This window comes from Cyclopterus lumpus, chromosome 21 (assembly GCF_009769545.1).
Source record: "Cyclopterus lumpus isolate fCycLum1 chromosome 21, fCycLum1.pri, whole genome shotgun sequence".
Lineage (NCBI taxonomy): Eukaryota > Metazoa > Chordata > Actinopteri > Perciformes > Cyclopteridae > Cyclopterus > Cyclopterus lumpus.
This window is the reverse complement of record NC_046986.1, coordinates 1,743,587-1,763,893: the sequence shown is the minus strand read 5'-3', so window position 1 is coordinate 1,763,893 and position 20,307 is coordinate 1,743,587. Positions and strand designations below refer to the sequence as shown.

Genomic DNA, 20,307 nt, shown 5'->3' with positions numbered 1-20,307 from the left:
ATAATAAAATATTAATGATGGAAAGTTGAAATCTGACGAGTTTTTTTTTAAACAGTTTCCATGGGTAAAACCGACTACCCGGCGTTTACGTGTTCTGTTTGTCATTCGTTGTATTTACAGATGCAGGTGTCCAAAACGACCTACTTCGTATGGATGTTAATGTTTTGATACCAGTATGATAGATGGATACTTTATTATCAATACAGTATCAATACATTAACAGATTTATTTGTATTTTTTTCCACGCAAAAAGGAAAACCACCTTTTGGTAATTAACCTAATTACCAAAAATTTGCTATGTAATTAATCGGAATTGTTTTGTATTTAAAGAAATCCGAAAGCAAAACAGTTGAATTAAATTCTTAACAACTTTTTTCCGATGAGAAAAGGTCAAGAAGTCCGTTTGGGGGAAAAAAAAAACTTTATTTTCATAACATTTTAAAGTTAACAATCTAATCTCTTTTTTTTACATGTTTTCTATGTAGCAGGGCTGTCGTCTCTTCATCACTTAGTCCACTAATAGGTAATCGGGGTCTTTGTAAACTGGAAGATTATGTTTTTGTAGTATGGATTGGAAATTAGCTTGATGTTATTAAATTTAGCCATTTTATGGATTGGAGAAAATCCTGCGACTATTAGTGGACTAAGAAGTTCTGTGGTCAAGGACAGCCCTCACTTTGTTTATTCCTTTTAATCAATTCAATGTTAATATTACAGCTTTTGTGTCGTGGATATTGTTATCAGTCTTGCTCAATATTTCCTAACAGAACGTTGTAGCACCACCGTCACCACTGTGGAAGAGCAAGAGGAAACCTTCTTCACTGGTGTCCAGTTATCACAGAAAACAAAAACACTTGAACTCAAGCCAGAGGCCAAACGTTACTCTTCCTCTTTAGTGAAGAAAAAAGAAAAGCCAGTTTTCCTCAGCCAGCTCGCCCCAGCAGCCGTGACCTCCGGCGAAACAGCCAGGTTTACCGTCACAGTGTCCGGCCTTCCAAAGCCGACTGTTCAATGGTCTCACAACGGGAAGGTCATTAAGACCTCCTCCGTTTACAAGCTGATAGAGGAGAAGGAGGAGTACACGCTAGTAATCACAAAGGTTACATCTGAGTATGAGGGCGAGTACTCTTGCACTGCCACCAACAGATTTGGTCAGACAACATGGACCACATACCTGGAGGTGAAAAAGTCAGATGTTAGCCAGGCGGAGAAATGGGTTGAGAAGATGTTCAAGGTCACGGGTCAACCTCCTACTTTCACAGTTCAGATCCAACCTGTGAGGTGCTCAGAAGGACGGGAGGTTTCTTTTAATTACAAAGCCAGTGGTGATCCAGTCCCTGACGTGAAGTGGTTCAAGGGGTCGTTCCAGATCCAGCCCAGTAGAAACTGTGTCGTTATAGCCAACTCGGATGGATCTGGCGCCGTCAATATCAAGAGTGTGAAACAGGAAGACAGCGGCCTGTACGTATGTAAGGCCTCCAACCAGTTTGGGGAGGCGTCTTGTAGCGCTGAGCTTGTTGTGTTCAGAGAGTCCATCTCTGTTTCTCAAAAACAGGAGCAGCTGACGACTGTTCAGAAGAAGAGCTACAAGGTTTCAATGATAGAACAAGCAACAGAGTCTCGCTTGTACCAGGTCAGCCTCCCGGGCCAAGACAGAGCCAGTTCAGATCAGATGGTTTACACCATCGGCACTGAGGACCGCCAGATAATTCCCAGTGAGCAAGTGGGCTCCCTCGGAGAACTAGAAATCTCTGCGGCCACTATTCATCGCGAGCAGGTGACCCACCAGGCAGCAGTGCTTCAGTCTCACAAAATAGAGGAGAGGGTGTCTGTGGTTCCCACCCGACCGCCTCAGGTCTCGACTGTTCCCGTGGAACAGCTTCACATGGCGGCGTTTACGTCGTCCGTTGAAGAGAGCCAGGACCTCACAGAGCAGCACTGCGAGCGCATTCAAAGCCCAGAAGTCATTGAGCTTCAGACAGCGAGAGAAAAGAGGTCAATAGTGATGTCGGCTGTTGCTGAGGAGTTCAACCCACTTTCTACTGTTAGCACAGAGCTTCTGGCCGACAAGAAGTCTGCTACCGTCAGGCCCACTTCAGAACCTAAACATCTCATCAGTGGGCATCAAGTCGAGTCACAACTGCCCATCCTCAAAGAGGAGTCTGAGGATATCCCCAAACCACAGGAGGAGAAGGGTTATAAGGTCAAAGAAGGTGTTAAGATTTTATACTCGGCCCAGTCTGCAGAGAAACGGGTGCTTGCTGAGGGCCACACAACTGAACTAGCGACAGCAGACTCTGCTGTGAAGTCCTCTGTAGGGAAAGAACAGCACCGACCTGTCTTGGCCTCAGTCAGCGAGTCTAAACAGACTCTTTCCAAGGAGACTAAGTTCTCCATGATTAGGCCCACTGAGGAGACAGCCCATCTCTGCAAGGATAGAGTGATGAATGCGGGTCTAACTAATGAAGAGAAACACATGCTGCAGGCTGAGCCCACTCAGCAGCTGCCAAGTCTGGACAGTGCCATGTCCATTCAATCCCAGGTAGAAGGGGAGCAGTTGTTGCACTTGCAGGTTATCACAGACCAGGACCTCCTTCCATCTGAGAGCAGCTTCACCTGTGAGAAACCAGCACCAGAGCAGGCAGGAGCCAGGAAGAGCCCCACTCTGCTACACACTGTAATCCAGGACGAGCAGAGGACAGTAGTTTATGAGGACACGTCAGAGTTTGAGGCCAAGGCTAGCACCATGACCATCCAGCCCCAGAAAGAGGCTCCTACTCTGCTGCATCTCCAGTTATCCCAACCTGTGGAGGCGCTACCCAAAGAGGGTATTCTCATAATCGAGAAGCCTGACCAGCAGGTGGCAGCGCAGAAACAAGAAAAGACGAGGAGGCACGCAGCCACCTCGGAGGAGAGAAGGGAGCTCACGGCAGATTATCACACAGAGCTGGATCTGTCCGTGACGGGCATTCAGTCTCGGCTTCGGACCGAGCCCAGGCCTCAAAACATCCTCCAGCTCTCCTTCCAGCCCATGCAGCTGCCGAAGGAGACGCCGGTTACCTCCGACATCAAGCAACAGCGAGCTTTGGTGCAGAAGGAGGATCGCTTGAATGTGATGCATGTTCCCATTGTGGCCGACAGTCGGGCCTTACTGGAGGGCCACACTGAGAGTCTGACAGATGTGGATAAATTCAGCTGCCAGATGGCGGTAGAGCCAAAACTTCCCACAGAGCCAATCCAGATTGAGGAGAAGGAGATCTCTACTGAGAGTAGTGTCCTTCTAGAGGCAGCAGAGCAGGACTTTGCCGTTCAGATCCAGGAAGGACAGTCGGTCAGGCAGTCTATAGTGATGGACGAGAAGCGAGTGCTGACTGGTGAGCTCTCTCAGGAGATCACCAAGTCTCAATCCACTCAAGTCGTCGTCACCACACAGCCGAAAATGGCCCTTATGGCATCGGAGTCGAAAGACAGTGCAGTTCTTCCCAAAGAGATGACGTTTGTGATTCAGATCCCGAAACCCTTCAGTTTGAATATTCGGCGACAGCTCAGAGACGCTCTTCAGTCTGCTACGGCCAGCGAACAGCCGGTGTTACTGGCTGACGTGGTGGGACGGTTGCAGCCTGTAGAGGTACAGGAAGTCAAGGTTCAGAGAGAGCCCAAGCGGGCCATGTTTACATACCTGATCACAACAACAGGCGCCCCCATGGAGATCACTCTGGCCTTTGAGGGTAAATACCCTCAGACAGCTGACCTCAGGACTGAACTCCAGGCAGCTTTCCAATCCATAGTTTATCGGGAAGCCCATGTTCTTACCTCAGACCAGCCGGGCACTATGCAGCTAGACAAACCTCAGAGGGCGCAGGCCACCTCGGCCCGCTCTGAGCAAATTATGTCGTCCACGGTAGAGACCGTGAGCGTGGTGGACAGTGCAGTGGACTTCACTTCTGTTAAATCTCAGGCAGCTGCTTTCAAGACGGAGTCTAAAATGTCAGTTGAATGTGCTGCCGCTCAGCAACAGCTTGTGGTGCAGGAGTCCAAGACCGCAACGATGGAACAGTCCATCTCATCCCAGATCAAAGTCTCCACGGAGTCTCACATGTCTTTTGAGCAGTCGGTGCAGGTATCGAAGCAGGAAGTGAGGTCAGTGACGGTGAAAGGCACAGAGAAAGATGTAGGTGCAGCAATTGTTACCACCACCCTGCCCCCCATCACCCTTCCCACCGAACAGGTGGTGGATGTCAGCATCCAGAAGGAGCACAGGGAGGAGATCTTTAAAGAGGAGATCGCAGTACTCAGGGCAGAACAGAGAGAATGCCCTGTAATAGTCACCTCCCTCGAAGACGTATCCGTCGACGAGGATAGTAAGATAACTTTTAGCACCACCATTAAGTACGTCACAAAGGTAAACTGGTTTTTCAATAGACAATTGGTGAAATCTGGCAAAGAGTTCAAGTGTTCCAAAGACCACGACACATACACACTGGTTATCGACAAAGTTGTCAAGAAGAGGCATCAAGGAGAATATGTTTGTGAGGCTGAGAATGAAGCCGGCAAGACGACAACATCATCAAGACTCACTGTGGTCTCAAGAGGTTTGATAACAGGAAAACTTAATGTGTCATTCATTCATCCACTTTCTCTGAGAATGACTAATCAATCACATGAATCGATTCATTCAAGACTTCTTTCATTCTGGTCTCTATATTCATTTCATATCTCGGCATGAACACCCTCAGCAGAGCACTGGATGGTACTAACTCACCATGTCTTGTTTGTTCCACATCACTGTGTGGTTAAATATCGCCTAAAGACCAGAACCGTCACAGCCATTCAAGCTTAACTAAAAGGTCTGTAGTCAGTGAGCTTCTTGCTATAATGGTTGTCATGATCCTGGTCTTCAGGTAACTTTCATGTTTTCTTTTTCATGGTCACTTTGGCATGTTGGTGTCAACAGGTTCCTCTGTTTTAAACCCATGGTCTGTCACATTCCTTTAGGTCCATTTCCTCCACAATGTCTTTGCATGCTTCCAGGGCTTCAACTTGACAATGCTTCATCTTTCACAACCTCTTTGTTTCTGCTCCATTTAGCCTGAACCCTAGCCCCATGGGAGTCATGATACCAGCCTTTTGTGACACCATGGGGTTAATGTTCTTGCTATTTTTCTCCTCCACAGTCACTCCTGTGTCCACCATTGTTGTACATTCCACCATTCCTGCTCCTGACCTGTCAGTTGTTTTCTTTAAAAAGAGCTTCACAGATTCTATGAGTAACATTTACCTTTTTGTCCGTGTGTGCCTCAGTGCCACCCGTCTTTAGGCAGAAAATCCTCCCTCTGGAGATCAACATCGGCGGCCAAGCCAAGTTCGAATGTGAAATCGAGGATGCTCCAAGTGTGACCTTCAAATGGTACAAGTCTGGCATTGAGATCAAACACAGCGAGAAGTGTAGGATCCTCAGCCGCCACAGCAGTTCCTCCTTGGAGCTCCTGAACCCGATCAAAGCCGACAGCAATGAATACACCTGCAAGGCTTCCAACCAGCACGGCACTGACAGCTGCACCGCCATGCTCAACGTCACTGGTAAGACCCAGTGGGACTCCCTGTTTGTTTGTTTGTTTGTTAAAGTGTTGCTTTACAAATGGATCTGTTTGAGAGAGAGAGAATTATATATTTGCAATGTGTTTTTCCCTGAATCATTATGGTGCAATGTGGAAGGGATGATTTGTTCATGAATCCGATCTCGTGTCACGTTTGGCAAGATTTAATGATGTTGAAGATCACATGGTTTAAACCTACGTCGATCACCAAGTTGAGATTGCTCACTTTTTAAATTAAAAAAAAAAATTTGTTGGTGTATTTTTTACCGCTTTTTTCTCAAATTTGTATGTTCTACCTGCTCTCCATAGAAATGTACCCCCCGCTATTTGTATCAAAACCAGACCCAATGACTTTATTCGTGGGCAAACAAGCTGTGCTCCAGTGCTCGCTCACTGGATCCTCACCCATGGAAGTCGTCTGGCACAAGGACAACATAGCCATCTCCGAAGGGAACTATGTCATGAAATGTGAAAAGAACAAGTATTCCCTTCTCATTAAGAGTCTTGAGCTGACTGACCAGGGAGTGTACCTGTGCAAGGCCTCCAACAGTGTTGGCACTGCAACCTTTACCACAGAGCTCAAGGTTATCAACAAGCCCAGCTTTGTTAAGACCGTTGAGCCAGTGGCAGCTGCTGTCAATGACCCGCTGAGGCTGGAGTGCCAGGTGGACGAGGACACTGGTGTGACCGTCACCTGGACCAGGGATGGCAAAAAAGTCCACCAGAGCATGGACTGCAAACTGGCCTTTGAGGACAAGGTGGCTGTTGTTGACATTGCCAAGTCCAAACAGAAGGACTCTGGAAAATATGTGTGCACGGCCACAAATGAGGCTGGGAGCTCATCCTGTGAGGCTGTGGTAACTGTTCAAGGTAAGATCCGAAAGAAGATCTTTCCATTAGCTTTGATGAAAAGTGAGCAAGTGGGTTGTTGTTATTTGCACCGCTGTCTTCTCGTTTTTCCTTTTGCATTTCGTTTTCACACTTGTCTGTCTTGGTCATTTCTTTTTTCTTTCCCTGTCTCTCTTTTGACAATGATCTTGACTTAAACACTCCTTTCAGAGCCCCCTGCCTTTGTTAGGAAATTGGAACCTATGATTACATGGAAACAAGGTATAGCTGCACGCTTACAGTGCACCGTTAAAGGATCGCCCGAACTTCACATCCATTGGTTCTGGAATGAGAGAGAGCTTGGTGATGGAGAAAAATATAAAATCTCTTTCAAGAGCGGAGTTGCCTCTTTGGAGATATTAAACCTTCTGGTCACAGACAGTGGGAGTTACACCTGCGAGGTGTCAAATAACGCCGGCAGCGAGAGCTGCAACACTCTTATAGCTGTTAAAGGTTTGTCGAATCTTGCATTTACTTCACACTAACCGATGAATTCAGGAAACCTTTGGTGTTAACTGCATACGCTTTACTTACCCTTTTGACACCCAGAGCCACCATCTATTAGAAAAGAGCTGCAGACTGTAGAGGCGGTGAAGGGAGCACCTACTCAGCTGGAGTGTGAGATCACAGGAACAGCTCCTTTTGAAATCAGCTGGTTGAAAAATAAGAAAGCCATCTCCAGCGATCAGAAGTATAAAATAGTCGTCCAAGATACCTTGTCAAGGCTGGAGATCCAGACCTTTGAGAGTGCAGATGTTGGAGATTATCAGTGTGTCATATCCAATGATGTGGGCAAAGTCATCACAAAGGCCCTCGCTAAGCTTAAAGGTTAGTAAACCTGATTTAGAATCAATGTTATTCGCTGAGGTTTCATCTCTTGCGTTTTTAACTCTTGCACTGTTTTTGTAGAGCCGCCAACCTTCTCAAAGAGGGTTGAGAGTGTTACGGCAGTGTTGGGAAATACAGTGAAACTACAGGGGACCCTTAAGGGCTCGGCTCCCATCTCTATTAAATGGACGAAAGACTCTGAAATACTGAGAGATGACGATTCAAATATCAAGATGGTGTTTGAGAACCACGTTGCTAGCTTGTCCATAACAACAGTGGCCATCAGCCATGGCGGCAAGTATTCGTGCCAAGCTGAGAACGAGGCTGGCCAACAGAAATGCGAAGCGACCTTGACCGTGCAAGGTCAGTTGACATCTGTGATGCAGAGATACTATGTCGAGGTCTATAGGTTCTTGTGTCTCTTATATCTTCATAACTATATCTTATCCCAGAACCTGCCAGAATCGTAGAATCTGCAGAGTCCATCAGTGTGACTGCAGGAGATTCTGCCACGTTGGAGTGCACGATCTCTGGAAGCCCAGACCTCAAAGCGAAGTGGTTCAAAGACGGCAAAGAGATGATCAGTGGCCGTAAATACAAGATGACTGTGAAGGACAATATTGCCACCATGAAGATTCTTACGGCAGAAAGAGGAGACACCTCAGAGTACAAGATGGAGGTGTCCAATAAAGTGGGAAAAGACCAGTGCACATGCTCAGTCACGATCTTAGGTCAGTTATGTGACAAGCCTGAGTGACTCAAAACGTCTTACTTCCCAATTCTATAATTGTTGATTATCTTTCTAAACACAAGGAAACTAACTTCAACACACGCTTTGAGACTCCCATTAATCTAAAGTCTTATAACTGAAATGTTGCAATAGACTTAATTGTAGTTAAAGACAGAGTGTTATTTTCTTTGAGATTTTAGCCGAAAAATTCAAACAAAAAACAGTATGAAATTGTGTTAATGCATGAGATGTGTTTTTCTTCAACAACCAGATCGGATAATGCCTCCAACTTTCACCAAGTCTCTGAAAAGAGTCGATGGTAACATTGGTAATGACGTCTCCATGGATAGTAAAGTGTCTGGGTCCCAACCCATGACCATAGCGTGGTTCAAAGACGACCAGGAGATCACGGCTGGGTCCAAATTCCAGCCTGAATTCAAAGACAGCTCTGCAACGCTGAGAATCATACGGCTGGAGAAAGCCGACTCTGGAGTTTACAAATGCAGAGCCACCAATTCGGCCGGCTTTAAGGAAACCAGCGGCACGCTCTATGTCAAAGGTCACAAATGCTCGGCTTCTGTTGTGCCGCTACTTATTGTGTACAATCCGTCAATGATTTCATGCTAACATGAATTGCAATCTCTGTTTTTGTTTACGGCCTCTAGAGCCCCCAGTGTTCACAGTGAAACCTGACAACCAGGATGTTATACCAGGAATCACTGTGTGCTTCAGAACAGCCTTCACTGGAACAGCTCCTCTAGCTGTGAAGTGGTTCAGAGAGGAAAAAGAGATTATATCTGAAGGCTCATATTTCATAAAGAAAGATGCCTCTTCGAGCTCTTTGGAGCTTCACTCTGTGAAACCCAGTGACTCCTCTAAGTACACATGCCAAGTGACAAATGATGCTGGGAAGGTGGATTGCACCGCAGTCCTCTTTGTGAAAGGTGCCCGTCTTCGCTGTTGCACACTTTCTTTCAATATTTCAATATCTCTTTTGACATTAACACCTCGTCTTCTGTCTGATGATGAATGTTAACCTCTTCTCTCAGAACCTCCCGTGTTTGTAAGCAAGATCGAGGCGACCAAGCTCGTCACCAGCGGCGGAAGCGCCAAGCTGGAGTGCAAAGTGACGGGCAGCCCCGTCATCGGTTTCAAATGGTTCAAGGACGAGATGGAGATCAGCTCCAGTCCTAAATACACAATGGGCTTGATTGACTTAGTGGCGTCTCTGGAAATAGTCGAGTGTGCAGTCGCGGATAGCGGAGAGTATGTCTGTATGGCGTCCAGCGAGGCCGGTAGTGACCGCTGCAGCAGCAGCGTTACAGTCAAAGGTTTGTTCCAGTGTTTCTTTTTACTCCCATTTTTAGACTTGTACTGTGATGTCGAAGACATTTAGCTTCGCTTTAGTCCAAATGACAAATCGTCAGCATTTATCCTGTCAAGACGCCACGCCCCCTGTTGGAAGACATAATCGAACACCGCTGGTGAGACTAATGGAGCGTGGCCTCTTTGTCGGGTAAACACTGAGGAAGTCTTGTCATCAGAGCTGAAGAAGTAATTCAGAACAAGTTCTTCTTCAGTGTGAAACTCCAGTGGATTCTTGTGTGGTCCAGTGTGATGCGTTGACCAATCCGCTGTTCTCTTCTAGCGCCACCATTGTTTGTGCGTAGCATGGAGCCCAAAGATGTAGTCAAAGGTTCTGAGACGATGCTGGAGGGCCAGGTCTCTGGCTCCGCCCCTTTCACAGTGTCATTTTATAAGAACACAAAGCTGATCAGGAATGACAAGAGACACAGGATCACGGTGAAAGACGACCTGATAGCACTGCAGGTGCTGGCAGTAGAGGCAGGAGACGTGGGCGTGTACCAGTGTACTGTTGAGAATGAAGTGGGAAAGGCCACCTGTGATTGTCAAGTAACACTCAAAGGTTGGTTCAGATGCTTTGGACGTGTCTTTAAATAATTCTTCTGATATTTTAAAAAAACATTTAAATCTGCTCAATTTTTTGGGATAGCCTCTCAAAGCTTCATCCTGACCTGGCAACACTCAGTAGCCGTTTACTTCAGTGTATCTTCGAGGTCTTTACAAGCTGTCCAACACTGATCGCCATCTATCGACAGACCTTCGATTGAGACAAGAACCAACGCCCTCTGGCTGGTCATTTGCTTTTTTCTCTGAAAGAGCAACAAGATTAGTTTCTTCTTATTGAGTTCTTTGATCGGCGGTTTAGAGACGCAGCCAATCACGACCTGAACTCTGGCCAAAGCTCTCTAATTGGTCTAAAATGTGCCGATAAATCTCACAGAAACACTGAGCTAGCAGGAGGACTTTGCGAGGCTAATATTCAGTAGCGAAGCCAATAATATTCATATTAAATGTCTCCTTGTAGAACCGCCATCATTTGTGAGAAAGCTAGAGAACCTCAGCTCCTTGGTCGGCAGTGAGGTTTCTCTGCAGTGCACTCTGAAGGGCTCCGAGCCCATGACTTTGTCCTGGACCAAAGACAACCACGAGCTCAAAGAGGCTGAACACGTTCAGATCACATATGAGAACAACACGGCTCTGCTGCGCTTCACCAACTTACAGGGCAAACATGGCGGCAAATACTCGTGCCAGGCGCAGAACCAGGCCGGGAGCCAGACGTGCTCGTCTGTGTTGACAGTCAAAGGTTGGTCAAGTTACTCGAGGACTATGTCCAGTGGTGCGTTCAGGCGATCCTTATCAACTCGTGAAGTCACACATTTAGAGGTTTCCTAGAAGTAAGTTTCCCTCAAATGGCCACAAAGTGTTAAATCCCAGTGGAGAACTTCCATGAATTTCGAAGTCAAACAGCTGAAACAAGAACAAACAAGTGGACCCAATGGTTGTCCTCCATTATTTACATCCTCCACAGAATGTTCCATTGAGGATGGATTCAGCATTGAGCCGTGACCACCTCAACACAAAGTGTTTGGCCCTTTTGTCACATGATGATGTTACGAGTTGATAATGACCAAACGCATCTTTAGCATCTTTAGATGTTGACTCTAGTTCTGGGTCCATCGCTGTGTTGCAGTGAATGCGGTTAGAGATCATTTGCTGACTGTATTGTTTGACGTCTCAGAGCCGGCTAAGGTCACGGAGGAGGCCAAGTCCATCAGTGTGACTCAGGGGGATCCGGCCACGCTGGAGGCCCGGTTCTCAGGCACAAAACCGCTGAAGGCCAGATGGCTTCTGGCGGGCAAGGAGCTGACCTCAGGCCAGAGATATAAAGTGCAATGCAAAGACACCAGCTCTGTGCTCAAGATTATTAAAACTGAGAAAAGTGACAGTGGGGACTACACCTTTGAGGTTTCAAACGATGTCGGCCAGAGTTATTGCGAGGCCACACTCACCATTCTCGGTCAGTTCTTAATGTGTAATCAAGAACTCAACATTGGTTTTGTTTAAATACATTGTACTCACCTCTTTTTCTTCCATAAATGTCAGATCAAATAATTCCACCGTCATTTACAAGGAAACTGAAGCAGACGGAAGGTATCAAAGCCTCGTTTGCTCATCTGGAGTGTCTTGTTTCCGGCTCCATGCCGATAACCGTACAATGGTACAAAGAAGAGAAAGAGATCCAGACTGATGAGAAACACAAATGCACATTCTTTGAGAATGTTGCTTTCCTGGAAATCTCTAATCTTGAGAGTAAAGACAGCGGCAGCTATACCTGCATCGCTAACAACAGAGCAGGAACCGTCCAGTGCTCTGGGAACTTGTTTGTCAAAGGTTTGTTGGTGGTATTTATGAGAAGCTGGATGTGTCTAATCAAAGTTTAGCGACACATCCTGAAGGATCTTTGTTATATATGCATCTTTCACGAGCAGTATTTCGTTTCTTTTCTCTTCCAGAACCACCATGTATTCTTGAAAAGCCTGATTCCATGAATGTTTTGCCTGGCTCCAAAGTCCAGTTTAACGTACTGGTGTCTGGCACGCTGCCACTGACCACCAAATGGTTTAAAAACAAGAAAGAGATTTCATCCAGTGCCGACTGCTCTGTGGTCAAAGACAACATCTCCACCTCACTGGAGCTCTTCTTTGCTAAAACCTCTGATTCTGGAGATTACGTCTGTGAAGTACAGAACGATGTGGGCTCCACTTCATGCCAGGCAACACTCTTTGTCAAAGGTCAATAGATCCTTTATGTCAAACTGAGTCAGTAAGAATGTCTCCATCCGTCTGTTCCTATGGGCATTTCTTTATCCAGAATTAGCTCCTTTTCCTTTGACTTAACTCTGAACACTCAAAAGAAAACAAGATGACCAGCGGGGGTCAAGAGGAAGTGCAAACTTAAATTAAATGGGATGGATTGTGACCCTTTGTAGCTCTTGTCTTACCATCCTCACAATAACTTGAATACCACAAAGCCTAAATATATAGCCTAAATATTAGCTTGGGAAGCTAATATGGCTAATCGTAAAGACATCTGTTTTTGCCTTTTTTAGAATTTTCTCAAAACAACTAATGGAAAAAACTGACTTGCTATGAATTTGAGCAACATTTGGATGGAGTCATTATAGAGATCAGAGTTTTCCCCTCGCCATCTGTGTCATGGTTACATATATTGTTTTGTTTTGTTTCTTAGAGCCCCCTAAGTTCACACGAACCCCGGCTCGGGTGACCGTGGTCCGTCCCGGTCAGAGTAAAGTGTTTGAGTGCCAGGTGACCGGCACACCTGAAATAGACATCTACTGGTTCAAGGAAGGCTCTGAGATCAGCCCCAGCGATCGGTACAAGTTGGTCTTTGTTAACTCTGTGGCCACGCTGGAAGTCTGTGGGGTTGATACCAAAGACAGTGGGCTTTACTACTGCGAGGCTCGCAATGAGGCCGGCAGTGAGAGCTGCAGCATGGAGCTCAAGGTCAAAGGTTAGTTTTGTCAGGAGACGTGAAGCTCATTGGGCAAGACTTTCACAAACATAAGATTGGAAGCACTGGTTTCCAACCTCTCATGGATTATCTGCCATTCTGCTAGAAAGAACTGTATTAGCATTTATTTCTGGGTTTCTAAAATTAAAAGATTAATTGAGATTTTTAACAACCAGCTGACTCAACAGATTAATGGACCTTAAACAGTTCATAATATGTCTGAAAAAAGCTAGAAACCGTTCTTTGGGAAACCTTGCTTCCAAATTTGCCTAAAATACTGTCTGTTTGTGCCATAAAATATTTATAAATGAACCGTTGAGAACAAGTTAGGTGACCGTTTGTTTTCTCTCATCTCAGAACCACCATCATTTATTAAAGAGCTGGCTCCAGCTGATGTTGTGAAGGGCTCTAGTGCCTGTTTTGAGTGTCAGGTAGCTGGGACGGGTCCTTTTGAGATAACATGGCACAAAGATGCAAAGGAGATCAAAACAAGTGCGAAACACGGCTTCTCCCAGATGAACGACACTGTGGGTCTGGAGGTGCACAAATGTGAGGCCGTAGATGTCGGTGAATACCAGTGTACTGTTGCTAATGAGGTGGGAAGCTGTACTTGTAAGACTACGCTAAACCTCAAAGGTTAGTCTAATCAGAATTTCAAATCCACTTTTTTATTTTTTATTTTTTATTTGAGGTAATAACCGACCCTTTACTTTAACATTTCATTGGTTTCCTCTAATAGAACCACCAACATTCACCAAGAGGATTGAGAACACTTCCACTGTTCTGGGTAAAGTGGCAGAGTTTCAGTGTGTTGTGGCGGGTTCTCCCACTCTCTCTGTACAATGGCAAAAAGATGAGAACTGGATTTTGGAGGATCCAAAGATTGAGAGAACATTTGAGAACAATGTGGCCACTCTCAGGGTTCCCACCTGCGAGGTGACACACAGCGGGAAATATACCTGCCAGGTGGTAAACGAGGCCGGACAGGATAAGTGCTTTGCCACCCTGACGGTGCAAGGTATACCTGTGCTTAACTAATCATGGTATCAAAGCTTTCCATGGTCCTAACTTTGTGAGAAACCATATGAATCTTTGACTTTGTTTTGCATTGTAGAACCTCCTCAGATCACAGAGAAACCTGAAGTGATAAAGGTTACAGTGGGAGATCCAGTCAGTCTGGACTGTAAGGTGACGGGCTCACCTGAGCTCAAAGTGAAATGGATGAAGGATGGCAAAGAGCTTCAGTCCATCAGACAGCACAAGCTGATCTTTGAGAACAACATCAGCAGCCTAAAGGTTCAGTCGGCTCAGAAAGAGGACGGAGGAGAGTACACCTTCGTGGTGGAAAACCACATCAGTAGCTGCACCTGCAAAGTCAAAGTGATCGTACTAGGTTGGTGTGAAAAACCTGAAACTCCTGCGGTACGTAGCGGCATGTTGAATAAAGCCTGATAACTTTCTTGTTATTCTTTTGGTAACAGAACAAGTAATTGCCCCAAGCTTCATCAAATCCCTGGTAGACATGCAGGAGATATTGGGCTCATTTGTTCAGATATGTTGCAAGATATCTGGTTCCCTCCCCATCTCTGTGGAATGGCAAAAAGATGGGACCAAAATCTCTAGTGGTGTGAAACACAAACTCATTCAGCAGGACAATTCAGTGTCCATTGAAATCGAACAGCTGGAGATATCTGATGCAGGATCCTACTCTTGCAAACTGACAAATGCAGCGGGATGTTGTGGATGCAGTGGATCCATCATGGTTAAAGGTCAGATATTGATCTCCCAAGTGATTGGTCATGCAATCCTAAATCAAAGGTGAGTCCCTCTTTTAACGCCGTCCGTCTTGTTCTCTTCAGAACCTCCCAGCTTTGTGACGCTGCCTGAGTCCCAGGCGGCTCTACCAAATGGAACCGTACGCTTCAAAGGCACATTTAAGGGAACGCCTCCTTTCACGGTCAAATGGTTCAAGGAGGACTCAGAGCTCATGACCGGGCCCACTTGTTTCACGGGGCTGGAGGGCCTGTCTTGCTTCTTAGACCTCTATTCAGTGGGCGTCACCCAGAGTGGAGTCTACTCTTGCCAAGTCAGTAATGACGCTGGCTCTGTACGCTGCAGTGCAGACTTGACAGTCAAAGGTTGGGCATCTTTTGAATCAACTCTTGCGTGGCTGTATTCATCTCATCTGCATCGCTGGCTCAATCTAGTGGTTCTCTAGTGGAACTTTCACTGTTTCTATATTATTCATAAGCTTTTCCACTGCTGCAACTTCTCATTAAGAAGTGTGTGTTGCCTTTTGTGATGCACCTGCGTTTTCCACAACCATCCAGTCTCTGCTGCTAACCCCATCATCGTCAGCTCATGTCGTCTGCTCACCTCCTGCCCGTTGTAACAATCTAGTTTAAGTGCCCCTACATCTTCCAGCAGCTAATATATCTCTATTTTGGCTTTACAGAACCACCTGAGTTTGTGCTGAAACTCCCTGCCGTTAAGTTTGTGAAGCAGGATGAGTCGCTCCGGCTGGAGTGCAAAGTCAGTGGCACTGCCCCTCTGAAAGTGACCTGGTACAAACAGGACACCAAGGTCATGGATGGGGGCAACTACAGGACCTCATTTGTTGACTCAGTAGCAGTCCTGGAACTGCTCTCTGCCAGCTTTGATGATGAGGGAGTTTACACCTGTGAAGCTCAGAACGATGCTGGCAGTGTCAGCTGCAGCACCACACTTACCGTTAAAGGTCAGCCTCTCACTGACTTCCTAATTATCATTTATCATTCATGGTTGACTTTCTGATGCACTGGCTGTTCAGTGCGTGTTGAAGTTTTGGTTAAAGTTTGGTTGTATTGCTTAAAGCTGGAATACGTAACATTCTTCTTTAGTCTTTTATATATCCATCCGGTATGTTGGATATCGTCAAATGCTCAGACTCACAACTTGGGGACTCGTTCCCTATTCCCGCTTTTTAGAAATGTTCGTTAGCTTGTTGGGTTACCCCTTTGTTTGGGAAATGCCATTAAAAGATCCTGGAACCTTTTGAGTCAGATATACTGCCGGATAAACAATTCCTCAGCCATTTTGTCTGTAATTCCAACAAACTTCCTTACCAACTCCACCATCTTAGACGTAGTTCCAACAAACTTCCTTACCAACTCCACCATCTTAGTGTAGTTCCAACCAACGTCCTTACCAACTCCACCATCTTAGACGTAATTCCAACAAACTTCCTTACCAACTCCACCATCTTAATGTAGTTCCAACAAACTTCCTTACCAATTCCACCATCTTAGTGTAGTTCCAACAAACTTCCTTACCAACTCCACCATCTTAGTGTAGTTCCAACAAACGTCCTTACCAACTCCACCATCTTAGACGTAGTTCCAACAAACTTCCTTACCAACTCCACCATCTTAGACGTAATTCCAACAAACTTCCATACCAACTCCACCATCTTAGTGTAGTTCCAACAAACTTCCTTACCAACTCCACCATCTTAGTGTAGTTCCAACAAACTTCCTTACCAACTCCACCATCTTAGTGTAGTTCCAACAAACGTCCTTACCAACTCCACCATCTTAGACGTAATTCCAACAAACTTCCTTACCAACTCCACCATCTTAGTGTAGTTCCAACAAACTTCCTTACCAACTCCACCATCTTAATGTAGTTCCAACAAACTTCCTTACCAACTCCACCATCTTAGTGTAGTTCCAACCAACGTCCTTACCAACTCCACCATCTTAGACGTAATTCCAACAAACTTCCTTACCAACTCCACCATCTTAATGTAGTTCCAACAAACTTCCTTACCAACTCCACCATCTTAGTGTAGTTTCAACAAACTTCCTTACCAACTCCACCATCTTAGACGTAGTTCCAACAAACTTCCTTACCAACTCCACCATCTTAGACGTAGTTCCAACAAACTTCCTTACCAACTCCACCATCTTAGTGTAGTTCCAACCAACGTCCTTACCAACTCCACCATCTTAGACGTAATTCCAACAAACTTCCTTACCAACTCCACCATCTTAATGTAGTTCCAACAAACTTCCTTACCAACTCCACCATCTTAGTGTAGTTCCAACAAACTTCCTTACCAACTCCACCATCTTAGTGTAGTTCCAACAAACGTCCTTACCAACTCCACCATCTTAGACGTAATTCCAACAAACTTCCTTACCAACTCCACTATCTTAGTGTAGTTCCAACAAACTTCCTTACCAACTCCACCATCTTAGTGTAGTTCCAACAAACTTCCTTACCAACTCCACCATCTTAATGTAGTTCCAACAAACTTCCTTACCAACTCCACCATCTTAGTGTAGTTCCAACAAACGTCCTTACCAACTCCACCATCTTAGACGTAATTCCAACAAACTTCCTTACCAACTCCACCATCTTAGTGTAGTTCCAACAAACTTCCTTACCAACTCCACCATCTTAATGTAGTTCCAACAAACTTCCTTACCAACTCCACCATCTTAGTGTAGTTCCAACCAACGTCCTTACCAACTCCACCATCTTAGACGTAATTCCAACAAACTTCCTTACCAACTCCACCATCTTAGTGTAGTTCCAACAAACTTCCTTACCAACTCCACCATCTTAATGTAGTTCCAACAAACTTCCTTACCAACTCCACCATCTTAGTGTAGTTCCAACAAACGTCCTTACCAACTCCACCATCTTAGTGTAGTTTCAACAAACTTCCTTACCAACTCCACCATCTTAGACGTAGTTCCAACAAACTTCCTTACGAACTCCACCATCTTAGACGTAGTTCCAACAAACTTCCTTACCAACTCCATCATCTTAGTGTAGTTCCAACAAACTTCCTTACCAACTCCACCATCTTAATGTAGTTCCAACAAACTTCCTTACCAACTCCACCATCTTAGTGTAGTTCCAACCAACGTCCTTACCAACTCCACCATCTTAGACGTAATTCCAACAAACTTCCTTACCAACTCCACCATCTTAGTGTAGTTCCAACAAACTTCCTTACCAACTCCACCATCTTAATGTAGTTCCAACAAACTTCCTTACCAACTCCACCATCTTAGTGTAGTTCCAACAAACTTCCTTACCAACTCCACCATCTTAGTGTAGTTCCAACAAACTTCCTTACCAACTCCACCATCTTAGTGTAGTTCCAACAAACTTCCTTACCAACTCCACCATCTTAGTGTAGTTCCAACAAACTTCCTTACCAACTCCACCATCTTAATGTAGTTCCAACAAACTTCCTTACCAACTCCACCATCTTAATGTAGTTCCAACAAACTTCCTTACCAACTCCACCATCTTAGTGTAGTTCCAACAAACGTCCTTACCAACTCCACCATCTTAGTGTAGTTTCAACAAACTTCCTTACCAACTCCACCATCTTAGTGTAGTTCCAACAAACGTCCTTACCAACTCCACCATCTTAGACGTAATTCCAACAAACTTCCTTACCAACTCCACCATCTTAGTGTAGTTCCAACAAACTTCCTTACCAACTCCACCATCTTAATGTAGTTCCAACAAACTTCCTTACCAACTCCACCATCTTAATGTAGTTCCAACAAACTTCCTTACCAACTCCACCATCTTAGTGTAGTTCCAACAAACGTCCTTACCAACTCCACCATCTTAGACGTAATTCCAACAAACTTCCTTACCAACTCCACCATCTTAGTGTAGTTCCAACAAACTTCCTTACCAACTCCACCATCTTAATGTAGTTCCAACAAACTTCCTTACCAACTCCACCATCTTAGTGTAGTTCCAACCAACGTCCTTACCAACTCCACCATCTTAGACGTAATTCCAACAAACTTCCTTACCAACTCCACCATCTTAGTGTAGTTCCAACAAACTTCCTTACCAACTCCACCATCTTAATGTAGTTCCAACAAACTTCCTTACCAACTCCACCATCTTAGTGTAGTTCCAACAAACGTCCTTACCAACTCCACCATCTTAGTGTAGTTTCAACAAACTTCCTTACCAACTCCACCATCTTAGTGTACTTCCAACAAACTTCCTTACCAACTCCACCATCTTAGACGTAGTTCCAACAAACTTCCTTACCAACTCCACCATCTTAGTGTAGTTCCAACAAACTTCCTTACCAACTCCACCATCTTAATGTAGTTCCAACAAACTTCCTTACCAACTCCACCATCTTAGTGTAGTTCCAACCAACGTCCTTACCAACTCCACCATCTTAGACGTAATTCCAACAAACTTCCTTACCAACTCCACCATCTTAGTGTAGTTCCAACAAACTTCCTTACCAACTCCACCATCTTAATGTAGTTCCAACAAACTTCCTTACCAACTCCACCATCTTAGTGTAGTTCCAACAAACTTCCTTACCAACTCCACCATCTTAGACGTAGTTCCAACAAACTTCCTTACCAACTCCACCATCTTAGTGTAGTTCCAACCAACGTCCTTACCAACTCCACCATCTTAGACGTAATTCCAACAAACTTCCTTACCAACTCCACCATCTTAATGTAGTTCCAACAAACTTCCTTACCAACTCCACCATCTTAGTGTAGTTCCAACAAACGTCCTTACCAACTCCACCATCTTAGTGTAGTTTCAACAAACTTCCTTACCAACTCCACCATCTTAGACGTAGTTCCAACAAACTTCCTTACCAACTCCACCATCTTAGTGTAGTTCCAACAAACTTCCTTACCAACTCCACCATCTTAGACGTAGTTCCAACAAACTTCCTTACCAACTCCACCATCTTAGACGTAGTTCCAACAAACTTCCTTACCAACTCCACCATCTTAGTGTAGTTTCAACAAACGTCCTTACCAACTCCACCATCTTACTGTAGTTCCAACAAACTTCCTTAAGTCACCTTACCTTACCCTTACCATCATCTTAGCTGTACAGAGCGTTACAACACATGCAATGTTACGGGTTTCAGCTTTAAGATTTAGTCATAGATTATTTTCCAGTGTATGCATCTTTAACAGTTTCCTGATCTTTTTGTAGACCCTCCATCTTTTGTCAAAGTACCTCAGCCCATTGAAGGGCTAAAGGGTAAGGACGTGAGTCTGTACTGCGAGATGAGAGGTACAGCTCCGTTCCAGATCACCTGGTTCAAAGACAGGAAACCTCTGATGGAGGGAAGGAAGTATAAAATGGTGAACGAGGGCAGTTCGGCTACGCTGCATGTCATTGGGATAGAGTCCTCGGATGCCAGCGAATACGAGTGCAAAGTGTCAAACAGTGTAGGAAGTGACACCTGCAAGACGTCAGTTAAACTCAGAGGTCAGTAGAAATTGCGTTAATCTCAAATGAAAATCAGAATTATTAGATTTTCAGGTAACTTTGTCACCGTGCTGACCTTCCCTTTTG

The 20,307-nt window shown here is 45.1% G+C and overlaps 1 protein-coding gene across 1 annotated transcript in view; it reads left to right on the top strand.

Annotated features, from left to right (window-relative positions):
- The window catches only part of ttn.2 (titin, tandem duplicate 2), a 197,493-nt gene that overhangs the window by 35,676 nt on the left and 141,510 nt on the right, over window positions 1-20,307 (top strand). The window contains exons 38-59 of the mRNA XM_034561708.1: window positions 5,302-5,580; window positions 5,907-6,467; window positions 6,657-6,938; window positions 7,035-7,313; window positions 7,395-7,676; window positions 7,766-8,044; window positions 8,315-8,602; window positions 8,709-8,987; window positions 9,093-9,374; window positions 9,692-9,970; window positions 10,433-10,711; window positions 11,147-11,425; window positions 11,512-11,799; window positions 11,922-12,200; window positions 12,658-12,939; window positions 13,297-13,575; window positions 13,679-13,957; window positions 14,054-14,332; window positions 14,421-14,708; window positions 14,799-15,077; window positions 15,395-15,676; window positions 19,942-20,220. Coding sequence (XP_034417599.1) covers window positions 5,302-5,580; window positions 5,907-6,467; window positions 6,657-6,938; window positions 7,035-7,313; window positions 7,395-7,676; window positions 7,766-8,044; window positions 8,315-8,602; window positions 8,709-8,987; window positions 9,093-9,374; window positions 9,692-9,970; window positions 10,433-10,711; window positions 11,147-11,425; window positions 11,512-11,799; window positions 11,922-12,200; window positions 12,658-12,939; window positions 13,297-13,575; window positions 13,679-13,957; window positions 14,054-14,332; window positions 14,421-14,708; window positions 14,799-15,077; window positions 15,395-15,676; window positions 19,942-20,220 — 6,462 coding nt within the window. The remainder of the gene's footprint in view (window positions 1-5,301; window positions 5,581-5,906; window positions 6,468-6,656; window positions 6,939-7,034; window positions 7,314-7,394; window positions 7,677-7,765; window positions 8,045-8,314; window positions 8,603-8,708; window positions 8,988-9,092; window positions 9,375-9,691; window positions 9,971-10,432; window positions 10,712-11,146; window positions 11,426-11,511; window positions 11,800-11,921; window positions 12,201-12,657; window positions 12,940-13,296; window positions 13,576-13,678; window positions 13,958-14,053; window positions 14,333-14,420; window positions 14,709-14,798; window positions 15,078-15,394; window positions 15,677-19,941; window positions 20,221-20,307) is intronic.